The 13,988-nt window shown below is 39.3% G+C and overlaps 1 protein-coding gene and 1 non-coding gene across 4 annotated transcripts in view; both read left to right on the forward strand.

Moving 5' to 3' along the window:
* The window catches only part of AK5 (adenylate kinase 5), a 304,302-nt gene that overhangs the window by 144,597 nt on the left and 145,717 nt on the right, over positions 1 to 13,988 (forward strand). For all 3 annotated transcript variants that reach the window (XM_033225352.1, XM_033225353.1, XM_033225354.1), the window contains exon 8: positions 3,364 to 3,440. In XM_033225352.1, the coding sequence (XP_033081243.1) occupies positions 3,364 to 3,440 (77 nt within the window). The remainder of the gene's footprint in view (positions 1 to 3,363; positions 3,441 to 13,988) is intronic.
* Positions 5,999 to 6,060, forward strand: LOC117094022. Its single transcript, XR_004441356.1, has one exon. It is a non-coding gene; the product is annotated as a U7 small nuclear RNA (small nuclear RNA).

Here is a 13,988-nt window from a genome sequence, read left to right on the forward strand (position 1 = left end):
GAGACAGGACAAGGGAGAAACTGCTTTCCTCAGAGGGTGCAGTTTAAGGGTTGGAGAAGTTTTATTCACAGACACCCTTCACTGCTTAAGAAGCTCTGCAATTGTAAGAGTGTCTTTATGGGGTACTCAAAGTGGGAGGAGGATTTTCCTACAACTTGGAGTTAAAGATCCACTAGGAGGAAAAACATATGAAACGTTGTCCCAGAAAGTCATATGGTTAGCCTCTGATACCTCTAAAGTCAATTTATATCATCTTCCCACTGAAATTTAAGGAGCCAACTCGAAAATAATATTTCCAAAGGCCGTTCTAAAACTAGTAGCCCTGGGTGCTTCCTCTGGGGTTCTGTATTTCAGCTCATACCTTTCTCTGTCATCTATAGAAAGAATATTTTTAAATCTGAAAAGAAATTGAAAAATTCAAACTAGGGGGAAATGAAAGCTACATGATCACTTTTTCATAACATCCTAATTTTGCTGTCTTTTTTGAGTAACGAGATCATTGCAGTTGTTTTATGTGTTAAATTATTCAATGAAAGAAGGCAATAATGTGTACATTTGTCTGTATTTTCCCTCTATTTTGTATGTCAAACCTCAGACAGTTACTAAAGGTCCTGTTTCCAGCAAACCCAGAAACCAAGGCTAAAAGAAAATGAAAGCCATTCAATCATTATCCAAGCTGATAATGATAACCTTTGTCTGTTGCCTCCTATGATATATTAATACTGTTGCCAGGAGTAACAATGTTTCAAGAAATTTCATCCCTAATGATACAATATAATTCCTGTTAAAAAGCATTTTATTGCGACAGAGCGAGACTCCGTCGAAAAAAGAAAAAAATTTTTTTGATTAGGAAATCCAATCTCTTCTTACTTATAAGCATGAAGCTTTCTTTTAAACAAAGGTCTTTTCATTCTACCATTGCTGAAGGTAGTTGTCTAATTATCTTGCTCCGTTTTCAAGTATTCACGTGTAATATCTGTTAACTGAGTTGTTTAAGAGCCCTTCACGTTGTCCTTTTTGAAAACAACGGAAAGAATGGTTTCTAATTAAATAAAATAAATAGGATGCAGGTACTAAAAGCAGCTCTATGTTTAATAAGATTTCACGTTCAAATCACAGTACTCACTCCACATGAATCACTGTAAATACAGGTGAAGCGAAGGTATCATTTGAATCCAATAGCTATCACCACTTCCACTAGTCAGTGGCAGATAATAATCATAGTGTGGAAGTAATGAAAGCCAGCTAAAATTTGTGTTATCTTTAATGATGCTGTCAATAGCAGCCACCTAGAAGGCAGCACTGATTGCTACCAGCTTGAATGAGACTCCTTAATTCCACTTCTGATTCTTCCATTTCCACAGCCACCCTGTGACCTGCGTCATCATCAACTATTCACTGTTCCTCATCTTCTCAGCACACAGACTTGACAGTATGCTCCTCCAGGTCATTTCCTGTAGAGCACTATAGCAAAAGGGGGATCTGTATAAACCCATAAACCCATTTTGATTGCCTCTGCTTAGAATTTGGAGTCAGCATGGTGTGTTAGAAAGAGAGTAGGAGCTACTGGCTCTGCCTTTGGTCTCAGGCACTTTCAACATGAGGTAGGCCAAGTTTTGTAACTTCTCTGCATCTCATTTTCCTCTTTTCTAAAATGAGAAGTGGGATTCTGTGAAATAGACGTTGAAAGTAATGGCAAAAACCACAATTTCTTTTGCACCGACCTGATAGTTCTAAAATGTCTGTTATCTTATAATGGAAAATATATATATATATATATATATATTTTTTTTTTTTCTGATACTTACTGCCTCACAACATAAGTGCAAACTGACCTTCAAACTGGGCTTTAAGACAGCCAAGTATTTTGGCCCCAGGATACATCTTGCAAAATTCTTTATTTGAAAAAAATACCAAAAGTTCAAAGATAGAAAAATTATATATAATCCCACTAATTTCAAAATATGTACGTAAATTAAAGCTTCCCACCTGTCCCTTCTGATCTCTGTTAACAGCATGGTGGATATTCTTGCCAACTCCATTCTAGCAACCACCTTATGAACAGTGGTCTGGCAAGGGCTGTGCTGACAGTGTGACTAGCATCACCCAGCGTTGTTCTGAACACACTTATGCAACTCTTAGTGGCAACTCTATGATTACTTCTCCAAAGTGGTTTGATGGTTTAATATGTCCATTTTGAAAAACTTCATCCTTTTAAAAAATGTAAAGACATAAACACAGTAAACACTGGCATTACTGCTTAGAACTTAATCAATTTGGTAATGGCTATTACTTTGTCAAGTTGGTAGACAGCAGGGACAATGATGAGAGAAGAGAAGGGAGAAAAAAGAGAAGAGATGAGAAAAGACTGTGTAAGGATATACCCCAACTCATTTTGAAAGAAAATATGAAAGCAACATCGGGGACAGGTCTATATCTGAGAAGTGTATGAGATGCTTAACATTTTTTAAAAATTTATATTCATTATGCATTACTCATTGCATATTCTGACTAAGAATTATTTGCCAAGGCCAAGTTTACAGTAAAACAATGTTTTTTCACAGGATATATAATATTTTATGGGCAGCACTGAATTCAGTCTTTCTGGATAGTTAGATGATGTATATTTCCCAGCAAGAACGAGTTATTAAATGAGAATGATGAATCAGTTGTGCTTCAGAAGTCCCACTGTAAAAATTACCAGTTTAAGTCTGAGCCTTGGGGATTAATGGGTAAGTGATTTAATGAAACCTGTAGTACCTAACGGAAATAATCTCTCTATTCATACATTAAGTTAACCTGATTTTTCTTACCTTCAGCAACTAAGATGACCTGAAGGCTTGAGGAAAAACTCAAGTTTTCATGGAGTAAGCAAACTTAGCCCTTCCTGTTTCTGGAAGCCCCTTACTCTCCTCCCACTCTGTACTTTGCTCATGGTGTTCCTTCTACTTCCATTGTTATTGCAAATCTTGAAACTGCTCCCCCTCCTGGACAACCTGCATTTACCGTCAAAATTCAAGATCATAGATTAGTACCTGATGAAGAATCTTAACTCCACCATCATCTCTACTACTAGTCAGAATTAGTAGCTCACTCTCTTGGGTTGCTGAACCTTTAGTAATAACCTCTTGTTGATAAGTTATTCTTCCTCACAGTATTTTCTTCTTAAGGATGCAGACAGTATCCAGAGTCTCTGCATTTTCAGTCTCCAGCAAAACATTGTACCTGGCAGATGAGAAGAGTCCAGAAATGTTTGTAAATTTAATGTAACATAGGAAAATATGGAAACCTAGTAAGAGACGGTTTGCTTTAGAAACATACATGACAACCTCCATCCACTTATCTTTTCTTTCCTAATCTTAGGTTCAAGTGACCTTGATCCTTCAATGATATTGGACACAGGAGAGATCATTGATACAGGATCTGATTATGAAGATCAGGTAATTAAAATCTAAAAATAGTTCTTTATTTAAATGTTTTTAAGTTGAACCTTTGTAAATGTTTTATGAAAATTTGAATTATAAAAACCCATTTTGTGAAATATATACAGATAACTGATAACATATTACATGATAAATTACAGTAGTCTACAGCTTTCATTCACTAAGTTTGGCTTTTTGACATTCCCTTATCCAAAGATCCAAAACACAGTGAATTAAAGAAAGGTTTATCATCGAAAGTTAACATGGGATAGAAATGAGGTTCTCTTGCCCAAGAATTTGCCTGTATCTCTATCCCTTCCCACTAATAAACTAATAATATTTACTGAGCATCAGCTACAGGTTCAGGGCTCTGCTATTTTATTGCTAACTGTATTAGTCCATTTTCAAGCTGCTGATAAAGACGTACCAGAGACCGGGCAGTTTACAAAAGAAAGAGGTTTAATGGAGAACTCACAGTTCTACATGACTGGGGAGACCTCACAATCATGGCAGAAGGCAAGGAGGAGCAAGTCACATCTTACATGGATGGCAGCAGGCAACGGGAGAACTTGTGCAGGGAAACTCCTGATTTTGAAACCATCGGATCTTGTGAGACCCATTCAGTATCAGAACAGCATGGAAAAGACTCACCCCCATGATTCAGTCATCTCCCACTGGCTCCTTCCCACAACTTGTGGGAATTACGGGAGCTACAAGATGAGATTTGGGTGGGGACACAGAGCCAAATTATATCACTAACCTGTGAAAGGGAATGATGACCAAGGAAAGCATAGCCAATAAGTTTAATACATTTTCTCTTTGAATAAAACTGAAGACATTTTTCTGGGTCATTTTCCTCTCAGCAGAAGAACTCTCTCTGCTGCTATATTTTAATGAACCAAAATAGTTGGCAAATGAGCCAACTCCCTAATTAGGTTTTATTTTTAAAAAAGAAAAATGTACAAAACTTTCTTCTGCCTCTCATCAGTGCTCCTCAGCAATGGCTAAAAGCCAAGTGAACATGTTCTTGGGGGAGGCTTTGTTCCCATCTTTAACTAATATTCATCACAAGTAAAGCAAACAGATCTGGCCAATGTCCCCATGTAATGGCTGGCTGTATATTTCATATACATATTCAGAAGCTATTTTCTTGAGTATAAAGTTCTTTCCTTATAGCACAAAGCAAGGAGATGATGTTGGCAAGTGCTATAATAGCTACACATGTTTATAGTAATTTTTAACATCTATTAAGCACTTACTACATGCAAAACGTTGTGCTGAGTTTCTTATATTAACTCACCAATTCTTCACAACATCTCTAGAAAGTAGGAATTATTATCTCTATATCACAGATGAAAAAATAGGGACTAGAAGAGTAATTTACCCAAGGTTATATAAATAGTTTCACAGTAGGGATGTGAATTTAGGGCACATTCTCTAGCATACCCAAGACTAGGCAATTTACAAAAGAAAGAGGTTGTACTGCCTCTGCCACAATGTACTGCCTTGCATCCTAGCCTCCAAAGACAGGCCATTCAATGATATGTGTTGGGAGCCTTTTCAGTTGCAGATCCATGAGACCCCAGCAGAGGCTAATGCAAAACAACCACTTACAATCTAAAATTACAGACTGCACAAAGAAATGATCCACAACAAGGAAGTCAGCTAGTTAAAGAAATGGAAGACTTCACACCCCCAAGAACTAGAAAGAACAGAAAAATCTAAAAGAAATCACAGTATAAGGATATCCAAAATATTGAAAGGGAAGATTAGAAGCCATGAAACAAATACATGAACAAATGGAAAAGAAGAAAGAAAAAGGGAAGAAACAGGCATTATAGGCACATACAAAAATATTGTCATTGAAATAGAAATTCAATTAACAGTTGAATAGTAGACTAGATGCCGCTAAAAAGGGACTTAATGATAGAATAGAGGAAATTGCCATAGAATAAAACACAGAGCTAAATAGTTGTCAAATATGAGAAAGAACTTAGGAGACATTGAGGATAAAATGATTGGTTCAACATATTCTAAAAGGAATTCCAGAACGAGAGAATGGAGGGGATGGATCCAAGGTTATATTTTAACAGATAATAGTTGAGAATTGTACAGAGATGAGTAAGACGAGTCCCAGTCCCAAGATGGAAGGAACATATCCAGTCCTGAGCTGGATTTTTTTAAATCCTCATCTATTCTTTTTTCATTTAGTCATTCAACAAGTATTAATTGGACACCGACTGTGTAACAGTTTCAATTTAGGCACTTAGAATATAATTACGTAAAACAAGCAAGGAGTTAACATCAGAGTGGGGAAGACAGAGAGTAAACAATAAACATAGTAAATCAGTCAGTTTTCTAGAATGTCAGAGGTGATAAACTCTATGAGAAAAGAAAGTAGAACAGGGCAAGGGGGTTAGGAATGCTGGGGGAGGAACAGATTACTGCATTAATCAGGATGGCCTGTATTAAATGGTATGCCCTCATTAAAGAGGTGAGATTTGAGCAATGACTTAAAATATGACATAAACCAGCAGAAGATGGAAGAGAAAACTAAAATATTAAAAGTGAAAATATAGTGTTACAGCTCTCTTAGAATTTGTCTAGCAGGCTTTCTAGTTTTTGCTGGAAAGCTCAGAAAAAAAAAAATTCTTTTAAAAAATTAAAAAGTAAAAATGCAATTCCTATAAAGGAATGACAATTTTGTTTGCAGCAGATTAAATGAAACAAAAGCTTGCATTTATTTAGCACCTACTGTAAACCAGGAAGGTGTTTTATGGTTTACATGCATTATTGCTGATCCTTACAATAACTCAGGAAGTAAGCTCTGTTAATCCCTAATTTACTGCCAAGGAAATTGAAGCTCACAAAAGTTAGTTGACTTCCCAAGACCATAAAGCTAGTAAGTTGTAGAGTCAGGAATCAAACTTTGATTTACCTGGCACCAAAATCTATTCTCCACTTTCCCCACTCCAATAAAGCCGTTAACAAGCTCGCTAGTAATCTTTTGCCAATTCCAGTTAACCGTTTTTAGTTATCTTTCTTGACCTTCGCTGTATTTGACACTGTATACTAGGGATCACCACACTTCTTCTGTAAAGGACCAGATAATGTAAATATTTTAGGCTTTGTGGGCCCATATGGTATCTGTTGCATCTACTCAAACTCTGCCATCGTTGAGCAAAAGCAGCCATAACAATATGTAAATGAATGTGGCTTGGTTGCAGTAAAACTTTATTTGTGGATACTGAAATTCAAATTCCATATAATTTTCATGTAATTTATTTTGACCATTTAAAAATGTAAAATTCATTCTTGCTGAAAGGCCGTATAAGAATAGGCAGCAGGGTGCATTTGACTCCTGTCGTGAACTATTCCCCCATTCCTGACATTCTTTCCATTAACTTTTAACATTTCTAGAGCTTTTAATACTGGTCTGTGTGCTTCATATTTATTACCTCATTTTTTCCTCAGACAACTATATTATTATTATCCCAGTTTTACTGATGAGGAATCTGAGGCACAAAGAAATTGAGAAGTTTACCCGGCCGGGCGCGGTGGCTCAAGCCTGTAATCCCAGCACTTTGGGAGGCCGAGACGGGCGGATCACGAGGTCAGGAGATCGAGACCATCCTGGCTAACACGGTGAAACCCCGTCTCTACTCAAAAGAATACAAAAAACTAGCGGGCGAGGTGGCGGGCGCCTGTAGTCCCAGCTACTCGGGAGGCTGAGGCAGGAGAATGGCATGAACCCGAGAGGCGGAGCTTGCAGTGAGCCCAGATCGCGCCACTGCACTCCAGCCTGGGCGACAGAGCGAGACTCCGTCTCAAAAAAATAAAATAAAATAAAAAATAAAAATAAAAAAAGCAGTTTACCCAAAGTCACACAGTTGACAAGAGGTAAAGCCAGGATTCAAAAGGTAGAGCTAGGATTCAAATCCAGCTGTGTGACTCCAGAGCCAAGAGCAGGAAAGATAGGCTAGTTTGTGCTGTTATAATTAATAAAACTCAAAATCTGAGAACTTCCTTCCAGAGTTCCTTTTACATGTGACCTCCAAAGGGATAATGGATGGGAAGGAGAAGAACTTGAGGAAGGTGCACCTGCATTTAATTACACATTACCTCATCTCACATTCAGTAGCAACCCTAGTCACTGGCTCTACCTAGATGCAAAGAGGCTGAGAAATGGAGCTTATTTATGTGCCCAGGAAGGGAGAGATGGGCTTGGTGAGCACCAAGCCAGTCTCAGCCACAATGCTTCTTCTCCTAACCACAGGCTGCAGCACCTGCCTCCATGTGATCCCTCCCTCTTAGTTCTTACTTCATTCATTCTTGGTTTCCTTGCTGAACTCCTCTCCATCAGTCCATTATTTAACTGTGGACACTCGCCAGCATACTGACCATGGCCCCTTCTCTCCTAACTGCACATGTTCTCCTATGAGAGGCTCAGTCACAGCCATGATTTTGACTTCACTTAGAGCTTCCTGGTGAGCTCCTGTTGCATATGTCTGACTACTAAGTAACACCAGTTGGATTTCCCATGTGCGTCTTGAATTCAACATGTCCAAAACCATGCTCACCATCTTCCCCCACAAAATCTGTTCTCCCTTCTGTTCTTCCTATTTCTGTGAATGATACCACCTTTCTCCAGCTGCCCAAGCCAGACACAAGGGCGTCTTCCTAGCCTCCTTCCTTTCTCTCTCTTCCTACATCAGTTTGATCAGAAGCTACTCAGTTCTCCTCTGCAGGAGTTGCTGCTCCCACTCCACTGCCTGTGCTTTGGTTCACACCCTCAGCCTTCCTCCCTGGGACCATAGGGCCTCCTAACCAGTCTCCTTCCCTCAGTCTGCTCACCCATCAAATTATCTTCCTGAAAGCACACACAATCATGGCATTCCATGGCTTAAAACTTTCCTTGGCTCTTCATCGATTTCAGAATTAAACTGGAATCTCTTAGAAGATTCATAGAAACTTTCAAATCTGAATATGACCCCTACATTTTTCTCCAAATTCATCCATTGCCAGTTATCAAAACACACTGACTGCTCCAGCCACACAAAGCCTTTCTCAGTTCCCTCGAATGGATCATGTTTGCACAGTCCCTTTTCTCTATATGGAAGCTTCCCCAACCCTATTGCTTCTGTCCCATGTGACCTCTACTCATTCAACTTCTGGACCAAGCTTCCCCTCTGGGAAACACTTCTCTTGTCACAGGATTGGTTCACCTTCTCAGGGGGCCCGTGATACTCTGTGTTGTAATGTTACCTTGCATTTCAGGTACTCTGTTCTGCTCTCTGTATCCTCAGTGCCTGCCATGGAGCCTGGCGTATGGCATACGCTTAATAAATGCCCATTTGTTTAAAGCCAAGAACATGAATTCCAGTTCTTCTACTTAATGTGTGATGTTTTTATCTTACTGAGCCCCTTTTGAGCCTCAATTTTCCCTTCGAGAAAATGGTGGTGACAATCCCACTTAGAAGTACCGTTGACTGGGCGCAGTGGCTCACGCCTGTAATCCCAGCACTTTGGGAGGCCAAGGTGGGTGGATCATGAGGCCAGGAGATCGAGACCATCCTGACTAACATGGTGAAACCCTGTCTCCACTAAAAATACAAAACAAAAACAAAAAAATTAGCCGGGCGTGGTGGAGGGGTCTGTAGTCCCAGCTACTCAGGAGGCTGAGGCAGGAGAATGGTGTGAACCCGGGAGGCGGAGCTTGCAGTGAGCTGAGATCATGCCACTGCACTCCAGCCTGGGAGACAGTGAGACTCCATCTCAGAAAAAAAAAGAAGTACTGTTGTCAGAGGTAGGGAGTGCAGGGTACCTTGTACAGAACAAATGCTGCATAAATGTGAGTTCCCTACCCTCCCTCCTTCAAATATGACTGAACTTTTCAAGATAGCCTTCTATAGCTGACAGAGGCCACCACTTCTTCAACTAAGTGAATGCCAGTTGTCTGAGCACTTCTGATTTCTGGACCGGCATGTGAGGCACTTAGAAGTTGCTGCTCTATCCTAACAACCAGTAAAAAGCTGAACAACTGAAAAATAAACAATCACTCTTAGATCTGTCAGAGAAGTGAGGTTATAGGACAAACCATTGCACCAAAGATTGGAAAGACAATCAGAGAATCACAACTTACTCAAACAGAAACCCACAAGCAAAAACGTCTGTGGAAGCCTGTACCAGGGCTGGAAACACTGAACAGTGACAACAGCTGGAGGTTCAGTGTGGACAATATGAGAGTTAAAAATCCCAGAGAGATCCAGTCATGGGACCCCACACTTCTGTAAGTTTTACCTCCAGGAGCTTTGCCAGGTCCTCACAGTGAATATCTGAAAAAATTCCCCTCAGTCTTCTGGCAGTGGGAGGAGAAAAAAAAAGAAAGAAAAACATTTTGAAATATGCTAAAGCATTCTGTTCTTCTTAACAGGGCCTACCCTCAGAAGAAACTATTTTACCAGGGCATAACATTCCTAGAGCAAGAGAAAATCCAACTCTAGCCCTCTCTAGCCATCCTGTCCCACCCAAAGGGAGAAGAAGTATCGAGAAGCACTGTCGAAGTTCACAGTCCAGGGCCACGGACTCACCAAAAAACTGAGACCTAATTATAGGACTGTAGAACAATTCCCCGGCCCCATACTTTATCACAGCATTACTAAAGGTTATTTACTATAGTTCCTTTTATTCAGTATATCATGTCCATCTGTCAAGGAAAAATTACAAGGTATGTCAAAAGGAAAAAACATTATTTGAATAGACTGACTAAGCATCAGAACCAGTCATATATGGCAGGAATGTGGGATTATCAGACCAGGAATATTTTATTTTATTTTTTAGAGACAGAGTTTTGCTCTGTTGCCCAGGTTGAAGTGCAGTGGCATGATTAAACACCACCAGTCACCTGGATATAACTGACATCTATAGACTGCTTTATCTAACAACAACAGAATACACGTTCTTCTCAAGCTCACATGGAATATTCACCAAGACTACATTCTGGGTCATAAAACATACCTTAACAAGTTTAAAAGAATATAAATCATACAGTGTCTGCTCTCAGACCACAGTCAAATTAAGCTAGTATTCAATAACAGAAAGACAGAAAATCCTCAAATACCTGGTGATTAAACAACACATTTCTAAATAACACTTGGGTCAAATAAAAAACTTCCAGAGAAATGTTAAAATATTTTGAACTAAATGAAAATGAAAATTTAACAAAATTTGTGAGGTGCACCAAAAGCAGTGATAATGGGGAAATTTATACAATTGAATACATGTATTTGTATATACATTGAATTTGTGTATTAGAATAAAAGAAAAATTAAAATTAATAAAAGTCTCCACTGTAGAAAACTAGAAAAAGAAGTCCAAAGTAAGCCAAAGAAAAAAACTAATAAAAATTAAAGCAGAAATCAATGAAATTTTAAATACAAAATCAAAACAGAAAACCAACAAAACCAAAAGCTGGATCTTTGAAAAGAGCCATAAAATCAATGAGCCTCTAGCCAGGCTAACCAAAGAAAAAATAGAGAAACACAAATTATTATCAGAAATAGAAGATGAGAAATCACTACAGATCTCATGGACATGAAAGGGGTAATAAAGAAATATTATTAACAATGCTATGCCCAAGAATTTGATATGGAATGGGCCTTCTTTGAAAGACACAGCCAAAACTCATACAAGAAGGAACAAACTGTCTGCATAGGTATATATTATTAAATAAATTGAATCAATAACTAATAATCTCTGAAAACAGAAAGGCTCTAGGTTCACTGGTGAATTTTACCAAACATTTAAGGAAGAAATCATACCAATTCTCTATCAGAAGACAGAAGCAGAGGGAATATTTTCTAACTCATTCTATGAACTATCCTCTATATACCAACACTAGACAAAGACATTACAAAAAAAGAAAACTACAGACCAATATCTTTATAAGTGCAGATGTGAAAATCCTCAACAACATATGTAAAATGCCTACAGCTATCATCATACTTAATGACGAGAAACTTGAAGTTTTCCTGCTTTTCTGCTAAGAAAAGAAATGAGGCAAGGATGTCTCCTTTCGCCATTGCTTTTCAGCATTATTCCTGGAAGTCCAAGCTAATGCAGTAAGACAAGAAAATAAAAAGCATATGGATTAAGAAGGAATAAATAAAAGTGTCCTTGTTCATAGATGAACACATAAAGTGGGAATTCACTTATTACCACAAGGACAGAACCAAGCCATTCATGAAGGATCTGCCTCCATGACCCGAACACCTCTCATAGGCCACATCTCCAACAGGGGAGGTCACATTTCAACATGAGATGGGATGGGACAGAACATCCAAACCATATCAATGACAATGGCTTTTTAGATATAACACCAAAGGTGTAATCCATGAAAAAAATTCATAATCTGGACTCCATTAAAATGTAAAACTTCTGCTAATTGTCTGAGCAGTGTGTAGAGTTGCTGAACCCACACACTAAATCTGAAAATGACACCAGATTGACAAAGTCACACCAAGAAAAATGTGTGTTGTTCCTCTTCTCTGTGTACTTTTTTGTTCATTGAAAATACCTGCTCAACACAGAGAAAACTATCACTTAGGTTCTCAAAGCCTGAAGCCACACTTCTGCAGCTTCAGCTATCCAGGAGAACAATTACCGCATCAATAGTAGTAGGGATCTTTTTCCCATAGGACAAAAAGCCAAAACCAAAACCACCGATGAAAGTGATAGTCCAGGCCTTCCACTCCATCATTAGGCTTATTTGTGCTTTTGTCCATTCAACCAGCTTCAAAGAAGGAGATGTGCAGCTTGTCTTCAGGCTTATGTTTTATCCAAGTTCTTAATTCCAACCCTCCTATCTTACTTAGAACCTTGCTCCATTCAACAATATTGCTTTTTTTCCACAATGCTCTCATCTGAAAAGTATCCTTCTCTGTCTACTAACCCACCACCCCTACTTTTAGGAAAGAAGGGAGCCATCAACAGTGCCAAATATCATAGAAAGGCCAAGTAGGATATTATCTTTCCTCTCCCCTTCCTTTTATCATCTAATTTGGTAAAGAGAAGTCCGCTCTTTGATCCCATGTCCTCACCTCCCATTCTGCCCTACAAACCATCTTTATTTCCAGTTCTTACAATGTCTGGGTCCCAAGACACTGATGACACTTCTACTTTCTCACAACTCTTGCCTCCCTTGGCTTATGCCAGCACTATGGCCATTATTTCCTTGTATCTTCTCCCCAACGTTGTTTCTCTTCCTCTGCCCTCTCTCTAAAGGTCGTGTTCACTAAGTTCCATCCTAGGACCTCTTATCTAATTACACAATGCTTCATCCAGGCTCATGCTTTCAGCTTCACTAGTTTACTTATTTATTCAACTAATACTGAGAAAATTCAATATGCCAGACTCTATACGAGATGCTGGGGGATACAGTGTGGGTAAAAGATGGCACAGTTCCTGCTAACATAGAGCGTATAGTAGAAATGGACAAGATAGAATAGTCAGAGAAATAAAGTTAAAACTGTCAAGTACTTGGGAGAATATGTGCATGGTGCTGTGTGTAGATGTGGTTGGTGAGGTGAGGAAAGGCTTCTCTAAGGCAAGAGATTTTTTTTTTTTGAGACAGAGTCTCACTCTGTTGCCCAGGGTGGAGTGCAGTGGCAAGACCTCGGCTCACTGCAAGCTGCAAGCTCTGCCTCCCAGGTTCACATCATTCTCCTGCCTCAGCCTCCCTAGTAACTGGGACTACAGGCACCTGTCACCACGCCTAGCTAATTTTTTGTATTTTTAGTAGAGATAGGGTTTCACCATGTTAGCCAGGATGGTCTAGATCTCCTGACCTCGTGATCCGCCTACCTCAGCCTCCCAAAGTGCTGGGATTACAGGAGTAAGCCACTGCACCCGGCCAGCAAGAGATTCTTGAATTGAGATCTGAAAGATTGGTTGTAGGTAACCAAGTGTGTGGGAGAACAGGAAATGGGGAGAAGAGAAAGGGATGTTCAAAAAGAGGAAATAGCAGGATGAGGCAGGAAGAAGCATGGCATCCAAAAGAAGACCAGTATAGCTGGAGTGCAGATGAGCCTGGAAAGTAGGGCTTTGTAGAGCAAGTTAGGGGTTTTAACTTCATTCTAAGAGCAATAGGGAACCTTGAAGAGTTGGGGTTTTTGAGGAGGGAGGAGAGTGTATTGACATAATTATATTTGTGTTTATTTTTTAAAACATTGTTCTGGCTGCAATGTGGAGAACACATTGGAGAAAAGCAATCTATGGGGTTCAAAAAAAAAAAAGGCATCTATGGAGTCCAGAGTGGGAGGCTACAGTGGTCCAAACAAGAGTTGATGGTGACACTGGAGTAAAAAAGGGGACAGAGAGAAAGAGGTGTATTTGCGAAGAACTTGTGACAAAAATCAACAGGACTTCATGTTGGAATGGATATGGCAGCCAACAGGGAGTGAGCTGTTGAAGATGACTTCTGGGCTTTCAACTTGTACAGCTGGGTAGACAGTGGTGGCATTCACTGAGAAAAGACGAGTTCTGTAAAGATAGGGCATGAGTGTAATT

This window comes from Trachypithecus francoisi, unplaced genomic scaffold, assembly GCF_009764315.1.
Source record: "Trachypithecus francoisi isolate TF-2019V2 unplaced genomic scaffold, Tfra_2.0 Lachesis_group12, whole genome shotgun sequence".
Lineage (NCBI taxonomy): Eukaryota > Metazoa > Chordata > Mammalia > Primates > Cercopithecidae > Trachypithecus > Trachypithecus francoisi.